Source organism: Chrysemys picta, chromosome 3 (genome assembly GCF_011386835.1).
Source record: "Chrysemys picta bellii isolate R12L10 chromosome 3, ASM1138683v2, whole genome shotgun sequence".
Taxonomy (NCBI): domain Eukaryota; kingdom Metazoa; phylum Chordata; order Testudines; family Emydidae; genus Chrysemys; species Chrysemys picta.
The window spans coordinates 8,102,994-8,113,938 of record NC_088793.1 but is presented as its reverse complement, the minus strand read 5'-3'; the positions used below and the strand labels follow the sequence as shown (position 1 = coordinate 8,113,938).

Genomic DNA, 10,945 nt, shown 5'->3' with positions numbered 1-10,945 from the left:
CTTTCAGAGGGCTAGCTACAACCATGCTTTGTTCCCAGGGCTTGAGTGGTATTTGAAAAGCCAAAGGCACCACCCGCAAGCACCTCTTCCACACGCTCGTGATCGGGGCAGCAGAAATCTTCAGTACTAAAACCTGAAGTACTTTCATTATTATTAATGGAGATATCCTATCTCCTAGAACTGGAAGGGACCTTGAAAGGTCATCGAGTCCAGCCCCCTGCCTTCACTAGCAGGACCAAGTACTGATTTTGCCCCAGATCCCTAAGTGGCCCCCTCAAGGTTTGAACTCTCAACCCTGGGTTTAGCAGGCCAATGCTCAAACCACTAGCCTGCAGGTACTGGTTTGGTTCCTGCACCATGGGGCAGAACTCAAGGCCATCACATAGCCAATGATGTGCTTGATTTGCAGCCAAGAGAGGACGAGTGCTGCATAGGGTACATCTCCTCCCACTGGCCTGGCAACTGCATGGCTATGAATCCCAGAGGAAAGTTGCTCTGATGGAAAGAGGATGGGAGGAGGTTTGAAATGGTGATCCCTTAGGGCACGTCTGCTCTGGCTTTCACGGGTGGCTGCAGGAGCAGCTGTACTTGGATGTTTGGGATCTATAACCCCTCAACCCAGATCAAGGGGTCTCTTAGTACCAGAGCTCAGGATGCAAACCCAGTAAGCTAAAGCCAGAGCAAACATGAGACTGGTAAAGAAAACCATGTTTATTTTCAACCCAGTTCCATTGAAATAAGAACTGCCAATTCACAGCCACACGGGAGCAAATGAGACTTACCTGCATAAAGAACTAACCTGGTTTATGAGAACAAAGTCAAGCCTTTTCTATCAGGAACTACGCTGCATGGGGTCACATATGGAGAGGGGTTGAGGGAGTGGGGCTCTCTCTCGCCAGCAGTGCTAGCATCTTACTTTTTGTAGCTTGGACAGTGCTTTTAGATCCGTCTGTTTCCCGTTCTAGCTCTGGGCCATTAGCCCAGTGTGGCTGGCTTCGTAACAACACATGGGGCATAATCTAAATCCTATCCAAAAAAATACCTTCACTAACCCCCTCTTTGAAGAGCATCACTAACCATTTCTGTCCCGATCATATTAACCCCTTGGGGTCACACAAGCTAAATGCTTGGCTTGAACCAAGACACTTAGGTTTATTTAAAACTCCCCATTAGACCCTGCAACCATGTGGCATAAGAAATTGCCAGAAACGAGGCCTAATGCAAAACGCATTCGCGCTTAACACTGGGAGTGTTGAACAGTTGTCTCAGAGGGCAAAGCTGTATCGTCAGTAACAGCTCTCCTTCCCTCCTCTCACCACTTGTATTTACTCAGTCCTTATGTTACAAGAACAGAGTTTTAAGCTTTCCCTTGTCCTTTGCTTAGGGGAAAACAACATCAGGGCTTCTGCTGGATGCAGAGCTGCAGCAGTTAAAACAAGGGTAAAAGGGGTGAATGTGGGGGAGAAGCCTGGTTGTTGGGTGCTCACTGGACGTAGAAAGGGGCTAAGAAAAGCGACCAAGGCTGAGCAGCAGCGGAGCTGACAGTGTCACAGAGCAGCTATTTGACAGTTATGATCCCTCATACAGAAATCAGAGACGGAAGAGACCAGTGAGCTCATCCCCTCCACCCCCTTGTGACTGCTGCAGGAATGTTCCTTCCAGCCTGCACGAGAGAGAGATTAAGTCATCGGGGCTTCAAAGCTCCAGGAGCTTTTCCTTGTATTCAACCTACATTTTCCCCTTTCTTGATTTCATTCTGCGACGCCCCCTTTCTTAGCATTTGCTCATTTCAAATCCTTGCAAGTAGTGCTGTCCGCACCCCCCTCCATTGGCAGCTATACTATGGAGAAGTAAGCGAACAGTACGCAGTGCCATACAGACAGCTGGATCTTATCTCAAGGCCCAAATTATAAGTTGTGGCTAGTTACATAATACTGCCAGTAGAGAGCTGCCCTATAGCACTTAACAAGAGCTGCTCCCCACAAACAAACTCGGGGTAACTATCAAACAGCTGTGGACAATTCTTCTGCTCCACAGGGAGGCAATGGAAGGGAGAAAGCAAGGCAGCGGTAGTGTTGAGACCTACAGCACGATAGAGTACCACAGATTGCAAACCTGTGTGTAACTGCAGGCCTGTTTTGCGATACGGTAGCTATGATTTTGGGCTGCATGTGCAGAGGCATCAACCCAGCTGTTAGAGGGCTGACTGCACATGAGTGCCTCATTATTTGGAAGACCCAAACTGGAGAGAGCTCAGAGAGAAGCAACAAGGAGGAGGAGAGGCCTGGAGGAGCTGACTTAAGGGAAGACAGAACTAAAACAGTTCCAGCAGGACTGAAAGAAACTAAAGGACATCTCGCTACTACCTACTCTCTACGGGCCATGGCAGGAGAAGAATTCAGCACCAGAGATGGGAGTAATGGGGTGAAATTTAGGCTGAATGTCTGAGAAAACTTCTGCCCTAGAAAGCAAAACCTGTTGGTCTAAGGAATAATTTCCCCCTGGATGCAGTGGATTTCTGGAGACATCTAAAAATGAGAATTGACACAACCTAGTGAGTTTGTTGTAGGGAAAAAGCCCACTCTGGCTGGGACACAGACTAAGTGTCCCATTAGATCTTTTCCATCTTTGCTCACTGCAATTTTGATGGCTCAAGGCTGGTAAGTGAATATTTATTCTGGAATAAGCTGCATTCATACATTCCACCAAAATCCCTTTCCATGGAAGTGAAAGACATGAGTGTTTCATCATCTCCCTTGAAGAGCATTGGCTTTAACAGCAACATGCAGTAAAAGCGTTATATGGTTTTTCAGCAGATGCATCTTAAAATGATGCTTTTAGGACACATGCAGCTTTATTGTCTCCATATATATCTATCATTTTTACAGCCAGACGCACCCAAGAAAGCTACATGTTCTGGTTAAGTCTGTACGACACTATGAAGGTGAGGGATCTATAACGAGAAGCCAGGGTAAAGGTCATTTGAGCAATTTGAACTTCTTCAGATGTTGGTGCACTTCCTCCTTGGAGTAGGGTCTGAGTGCGATGCAAGTAGCAATGTTCTCTGGCTGCTCTATCCACACTTTGTGATCGATGTTGTGTTGCTTCAGAGTCTCAGCTAGCGTCGTCAAGGCACCCTCATCCAGGGCCTAGAGAACAAGGGGAGGGGGTGAAAAATTCACTGTGAGCTCAACGTGAGATTGCCATGGGAAGCCAGCGGTAAAGGCAGAACTTCCACCTCCATACTGCTCCTCCCCACACACGCAGACAATTCTAACACCGCTTTCCAGTTACACAGTATCAGAAGGATCTCAAAGCACTTCAACTGCGTGTGCAAAAATCTAGAGAGAATTACCACCCGCATGCAACTGACATGCAGCCAGTTCTGGGATGGAATGTAGCCATCGTTGGTGGGGCAGAATACTTCACAGCTTTTTAGGAAGAGAAAAAGAATAACTCTGCCAGTGAAACTTCAAAGGGACTCACACAAAGTTAGCCAGGACATAGTGGTAACCTTGCCATAAGTACCTAGCGTTCCTTAATGGAGGCAAGGCCTCCATTTTATATATTTGTCCAAAATAAGTCCAATTCTTGAGGGTAACTCAAGTCTGCAATTCTGCCTATGGGAGAGAAATCCTACCACCAAAAAATACCAGGAGTGATTGGCAGAATCTGCTTTCCTGTGATTCAAGGAGCAGCTATGGACAATTACTGGGAAAAGTGTCACCACAGGGCACAGGTGATTAGTAATATAACATGCTGGGGAGTGCATAGCACTTTGCAGATCTGTCGGTGTCCTAAAAAGCTCAGAATCTAAGGTTTAATCTATACTACGAAATAATCATGCACCCCTAGTGGTCATAGCTATGCCAGGAAATCCCCTGATGTATATGCAACTGAGCCAACAGAAGAGTGCTTCTGATGGTATAGCTCATACCGTTCAGAGCAGTGGTTTAGCAGAAAAACCTCCTCCTGTCAGATTACACTGCATCTACACTAGGGGGCGATGCCAGTCGAGCTATTAAAAAACATTTAGTAGCATAGACAAGCCCCAAGTATGGGCTTTAAATGGGATCAGATGCTTCAATGGAGGTGAATTTTGATTGCATCTGGAGAGGGGTTAGGAGCTCTCTTCCAGGGGACTGGTGGGCATGGACTCTGATGGAGGATTTATTAGACAATCCTAGAACTGGAAAGGACCGAGAGGTCATCTAGTCCAGTCCCCTACACTTCTGGCAGGACTAATTATCTAAACCATTCCTGACAGGTGTTGGTCTAACCTGCTCTTAAAAATCTCCAATGATGGAGATTTCACAACCTCCCTAGGCAATTTATTCCAGTGCTTAACCACCCTGACAGTTAGGAAGTTTTTCCTAATGTCCAACCTAAACCTCCCTTGCTGCAATTTAAGCCCAATGCTTCTTGTCCGATCCTCAGAGGTTAAGAAAAGCAATTTATCTTCCTCGTCCTTGTAACAACCTTTAACATACTTGAAAAAGTATGCCCCCTCTGTCTTTTCTTTTCCAGACTAAACAAACCCAATTTTTCCAATCTTCCCTAATAGGTCATGATTTCTAGACCTTTAATCATTTTTGTTGCTCTTCTCTGGACTGTCTCCAATTTGTCCACATCCTTCCTGAAATGTGGTGCCCAGAATTAGACACAATACTCCAGTTGAGGCCTAGTCATCGCAGAAAAATTACAGTAACTGTAATTACAGTAAAAATTACAGTAACAGTAAAGGGGGGGGAGGGATAGCTCAGTGGTTTGAGCATTGGCCTGCTAAACCCAGGGTTGTGAGTTCAATCCTTGAGGGGGCCACTTAGGGATCTGGGGCAAAATCAGTACTTCCTGCCATGCGGGCAGGGGACTGGACTCGATGACCTCTCGAGGTCCCTTCCAGTCCTATAATCTATGAATCTATGAAACTCCTCACTTAACGTCCTTCCGCTTAACATTGTTTCAAAGTTATGTCGCTGCTCCATTAGGGAACATACTCGTTTAAAGTTGTGCAATGCTCCCTTACAATGTCATTTGGCTGACTTTACAAGGGAGCATTGCACAAGTTCCTCTTCTCTGCCTCCTCCCCTTCCCTTCCTCCCTCCCTCCCAGCGCTTCCCCCACTGCCAAACAGCTGTTTGGTGGCACTTAGGACTTTCTGGGAGGGAAGGAGTGAACGGGGAAGCTTCCCCCCCTCCCCCATCCCCTCTGCAGGCAGGGCCACCTGGAACGCAGGGGCTTTAGGGGCTGCAGGGCCCTGGGCTGCGGCTCTAAAGCCCCTTTTGGAATACGGCCCTGCGAGCACGGGCCGGAGGACTCAGGAGGGGTAGGGGCAGCCGTGCAGCCAGCAGCTGGAAAGAAGCGGCGCTTTCCCCTTCAAAGCAGCGCTTCTCTCCGGCCGGCTTTGAAGGGGAAAGCACCGCTTCTCTCCAGCTGCTGGCTGCGCGGCTGCCCCTACCCCTCCTGAGTCGTCCAGCCCGTGCTCGCAGGGCCGTATTCTGAAAGGGGCTTTAGAGCTGCAGGCCAGGGTCCTAGGGCCCCCTCAGGCCAGGGCCCTGCAGCCCCTAAAGCCCCTGTGTTCCAGGTGGCCCTTCCGGGGGGGGGTGGGGGGGGCAGCTCCCAGAATTGCGGCCATGGGGGCCGTGCCGTGCTGCGCAGAGCCACCTGCACGCCCCCTGCACCAAACAGGAGCTGCCCCAGGTAAGTGCTCTGCACCTCCTGCCTGCCCCAGGCCTGAGCCTCCTCCCGCACCCCCACCCTGAGCGCCCTCCCGCACCCTAACTCCCTCCCAGACCCCGCATCCCCACCCTGAGCCTCCTCCCGCACCCTAACTCCCTCCCAGACCCCACCCCCCCACCCTGAGCACCCTCCCGCACCCTAACTCCCTCCCAGACCCCGGAGCGCCCTCCCGCACCCTAACTCCCTCCCAGACCCCGCACCCCACCCTGAGCGCCCTCCCGCGCCCTAACTCCCTCCCAGACCCCGCACCCCACCCTGAGCCACAGGGGTAAGCGAGGGGCACCCCACCACAGTACAGTACTGTACAGTATATAATGCCTTTTGTCTGCCCCCCAAAAAATCTCCTTGGAACCTAACCCCCCGCATTTACATTAAATCTTATGGGAAAATTGGATTGGTTTAACACTGTTTCACTTAACGTTGCATTTTTCATGAACATACCTACAACATTAAGTGAGGAGTTACTGTATTTCTCGTGTCTTGCTTACAACACTCCTGCTAATATAGCCAGAATGATGTTTGCTTTCTTTCTGCAGTACTCCTTCCTAGACAGTCATTTCCCATTTTGTATGTGTGCAACTGATTGTTCCTTCCTAAGTGGAGTACTTTGCATTTGTCCTTATTGAATTTCATCCTATTTACTTCGGACCATTTCTCCAGATCATTTTGAATTTTAATCCTATCCTCCAAAGCAATTGCAACCCCGCCCAGCTTGGTATCATCCTCAAACTGTATATCATTATCTAAATCATTGATGAAGATATTGGACAGAACCAGATCCAGAACTGATCCCTGCGGGATCCCACTCTATATGCCCTTCCAGCATGACTCTGAACCACTGATAACTACTCTAACTAATCCAATCAACATGTATTGGATGGGCACCTAGATACCACACTATTAGCACAATATACACCTCTACCCTGATATAACGCGACCCAATATAACACGAATTCGGCTATAATGCGGTAAAGCAATGCTCCGGGGGGGTGGGGCTGCGCACTCCGCTGGATCAAAGCAAGTTCGCTATAACGCGGTTTCACCTATAACACAATAAGATTTTTTGGCTCCCGAGGACAGCGTTATACACCCGGGTAGAGGTGTAGATGGAGATGATTATTCAAGTGCCCAACATATTCAGAAATGGGGAGCGATGAGCAGAAATGGGCACCCAGGACCTACAAGCTCCACACGCTGTGGGCCACCACAACTCCCTTGCATAGCGGCTCACTAAACATCTCAGGTGCTTTGCGTATCACATTGTTCAAGGGTGTATATAAAGGTTGCTACTTTTCTTCCCCACCACCTTCTTCAGTCTGATGAACTATAATTAATGGAGATATCCCATCTCGCATTCTGTCCATGTAGAGGGACGTTCAGCTCCTGCACGCGACGGGTAGAGAAGCAGATTCCTTCCTGGGTGCTCACACCACACATCGGATGGTTAGCGTAGGAGGCTGCCATCACACAGCACCACGCTGATCTACTTTTTTCATGGAAGTGACAAGTCAACCCAACAGATGGGGCATGGAGTCCTTCAATTCTCTTCCCTCCAAATGACCACTGGCATTTTCAAGCTTGTGAGCAGTTTTTCCATCTGCATTTGCCTTTCTGTAAAAGGAACTTATGGCTGTGAGGTCAGATGTTACCGGGGAGGGCACTGCAAGGGAGCAGTTTAACACCACTCACATCCATGTGTGATAACCCCTTGGATGCGGAATACAAATCTGCTTCATGGGAAATTCCTCCCTTATCCTCGCCCCTGCCTCCGCAACATCACCCCCCAGATGTCAGTATTCTATCAAACCTGAGCTGCCATTCTTCCCTCTCAGCCCTCTTTCTCCCATCTCACTCTCACACAGTTGAGAACTCAAACCTCCTCTTGGTCACCCAGATTTGCATCCTCAGTACCTCTCTCCACACATCCAGGCTCTTGCCAAACCTTGCTGCTGGTTCCTTTACAGTATATCTCCTGGTTTCCCTCCCTGCCCTCTCCCCGATTTGTAGCCTCTTCCTTGCATTATCCATCTAGAGTGGACATTCTTTGGGGCTAGGTTTCATTTTCCTGACTGCTTGCAAAGTAGTAGATGGTACCATATCATTGTAGGATAGCTCTCAAGGGCTGGTTTTTCATTTTAGGTTGGCTGCACAGTGCTGGGCTGGCATTTTCTCTAGAACATTGGAAAAGTCTTACTGTGACATCAGACCATCTCATAACTCAAGGCTAACAAAATATCAGCGTGCCCTTTCAGCAGAGAGTATGAAAACCAAGACTTGAAGCCAGACAGGTACCAACAGGAGCAATTTTAGAGATCACACACACACACACACACACACACACACACACACACACACACACACACACACACACACACACACACACACACACACACACACACACACACACACACACACACACACACACACACACACACACACACACCTCTCTCTCTCTCTCTCTCTCTCTGCAGCCTGAACAATGAACTTCCCCCATGCATTACTTCAGTTGGGCTATACCAGAATACAGACAGAACTGCAAAACAAAACCAACTCCCTATGCAGACAGTTCCCAAAGAAGTGCCTCAAAGCTGCAACAAGTTAGTTTTGAAAAGAACTATTGCCACCTACTGATCTTTCACTGCCAATAGGCAAACCAACCCTCAGTTCTAGCAGCAATTGCAGCTGCTGAAATAGACATGTTAGGGGGAAGAGATGAGGACTTATTACAACAGACTGTAGGAACAACAGGGAAGGATAGTTTTTAATAGTTGTGACTCAGCCTCACAACTACACTTTTCTTCTGTATGAGGCTAGTTTATATGGAATGAGGGACTGATACCACTAGCTAATGCCAAGAATAGCACAGACAGGTATTCCACTTCTACTACAAGGTAAACAATAAAACCTTGCCATCATACAGCACTTTTCATCATTATCCCCATTTTACAGATGAGGAAATGAAGTAGAGCAGGGGTCGGCAACCTTTCAGAAGTGGTGTGCTGAGTCTTCATTTATTCACTCTAATTTAAGGTTTCGCGTGCCAGTAATACAGTTTAATGTTTTAGAAGGTATGTTTCTATAAGTCTAGAATATAGAACTGAACTATTGTTGTATGTAAAGTAAATAAGATTTTTAAAATGTTTAAGAAGCTTCATTTAAAATTAAATTAAAATGTAGAGCCCCCTGGACCAGTGGCCAGTAGCCGGGCAGTGTGAGTGCCACTGAAAATCAGCTCGCGTGCCACCTTCAGCACATGTGCCATAGGTTGCCTACCCCTGAAGTAGAGAAAGGTCACACAGGAAATGTATGGTGGAGCTGCTGTGACAGATCCCACATTTTCTGACTCTCAATCCCATGTTGTAGGCACCGACCACACTGCCTTTGGTAGAAGCAAAGATTGCTAAAGACTAGGTAATTTCCCCCTGAAGTATTCATGTTATGCTCATACATATGAATAGGCCAAGAGCCGGGAGGGAGGTTTAGTAGGACTACTTGGATTTGAGATGGGATACGAGTTCCACAATGCCACATTCTATCTACACTGCAAGGCCACTCATATGCAAGTTGTTTGAGAAGTGCGTGTAGTGTCCCTTTTAATATATGGAGATGTACCTATCTCATAGAGCTGGAAGGGACCCTGAAAGGTCATTGAGTCCAGCCCCCTGCCTTCACTAGCAGGACCAAGTACTGATTTTGCCCCAAATCCCTAAGTGGGAAATCCTCAAGGACTGAACTCACAACCCTGGGTTTAGCAGGCCAATGCTCAAACCACTGAGCTACCCCTCATCTAGTCTACATAAACAGCAGCCTTCAACTATTGCCGAGCAACAAAACTATTTCAATAACTCAAGCAACCTGCTAATGACGTGTGGTGGGGATTTGTTACTTGTATTCTGAACGTTCAGACCGAGGGAAAGCATTGTATGCTGAAGTGTCGGATAGACAGCTTTCTAAGGTGTCGCAATCTGCCACGCCCTCATCTCAGTTTAGAAGTGAAAACAATACCCGCCAGATGGTATAGAAATTCCAGTCCTGCACTGCCCCACTGGACAGATACTTGACTGTATCAGATTTAACTGTCCTGACAATTACTTCTCTCTTTATGCCAATGGAGTTTCTTTAATCCAATTGACAGATGGGACTTGTAGACTCCACCAGTCATTTGAATTCTGGAGCATCATTTGTTGGAACCTTTGTCTCCATGAGCAACTGAGCGTTTGGATCAAACTAGAACCTGCAGGGTGACCAGATGCTCCGGCTTTGCTCTGCTTGACCTACTTTTCTGCAGCCCTACCTGCTATCCGCCGTTCCTAAAGCACGGGCTGCCAAATGTCCTGTGCTTTGACAGTGCTGGAAGTAAAGCCTGATGCTTTGCAGAGCCATGGACCTATGTGGGCACCTGTATCCATGCCAGGATGCGCTGCGGGACATTTTCCTGGTTCGCTTCACAGACAGTCAAGGCTGGCACCTCTTCCTTCTGACAGGCCATGGCTTCAGTGCCCGGAACACACACCCGGGGAGCAGCCCTAGCCCCGTCCCAGGCTGTGCCCTCACGTCCAGGAATGAAAAATGCAGCACGGACCTACTGCTTGGCGCTAGATGAAGCCAGGCACCCCAGGGGCTGTTCCCTCCCCCTGCGTTATACCCAGAGCGCCCAGCTCTGCACCAACCTGCCCTCCGCCATCTCCCACACGTGTGGTCCTCATGCCTCTTGGGACCCCACCAAGGGCCCCTTGGGACCCCTCTCCCCATAGGCCTGGGCCTCAGCCCCACTCCCCACCATGGGCCCCTTACCCCCACTTCTCCTTCTCCCCACTAGGGGCACTGCTGGCACCCTGCTCTGCCCAGGCCCCGACCCCGCTCCCCCTGCCAGCCGCTTCCGCCCGGCCCCAACGCCCGCGGGCCATATCGTGTCCCACGGACCCCACCGCCGGCCCCGCTCACCTCCAGCACCACGGTCCTCATGCTGCCCCCCTCAGCCAGGTAGGCCCCGGTGTCCGCCTGCCCGTAGTACGCATGCACCACCGCCAGGGCCGCGTGGCAGGCCTGCGCCACCAGGGCCCCCAGCGGCCACGAGAGCGGCTCCCGCTGCAGGTCGCCCCGCAGCACCACGTACTGCACCAGCGCGCGCGCTGAGCTACTGCCGGGCGATGCCATCTTAGTGTACGGACACGTCCGGGACGGAGAGGCGCGGAGCATGCCGGGA

At 49.4% G+C, this 10,945-nt stretch overlaps 1 protein-coding gene across 1 annotated transcript; it reads right to left on the bottom strand.

Moving 5' to 3' along the window:
- Nucleotides 1-690: 690 nt before the first annotated feature.
- On the bottom strand, nucleotides 691-10,938 carry PTRHD1 (peptidyl-tRNA hydrolase domain containing 1). The gene is made up of 2 exons (XM_005308475.4): nucleotides 10,684-10,938; nucleotides 691-3,149 (listed from the first exon to the last, which is right to left on the bottom strand). The coding sequence occupies exons 1-2, from the start codon at nucleotides 10,936-10,938 to the stop codon at nucleotides 2,979-2,981; spliced, it is 426 nt and encodes a 141-aa protein (XP_005308532.2). The 3' UTR covers nucleotides 691-2,978.
- Between the last annotated feature and the right edge of the window lie 7 nt (nucleotides 10,939-10,945).

Coding starts and splice junctions, on each gene's coding strand:
- PTRHD1 (XM_005308475.4), bottom strand. CDS start 10,938: ATGCTCCGCGCCTCTCCGTCCCGGACGTGTCCGTACACTAAGATGGCA. Junction 3,150..10,683: donor TGAGGACCGTGGTGCTGGAG/GTGAGCGGGGCC, acceptor CTTGTTCTCTAG/GCCCTGGATGAGGGTGCCTT.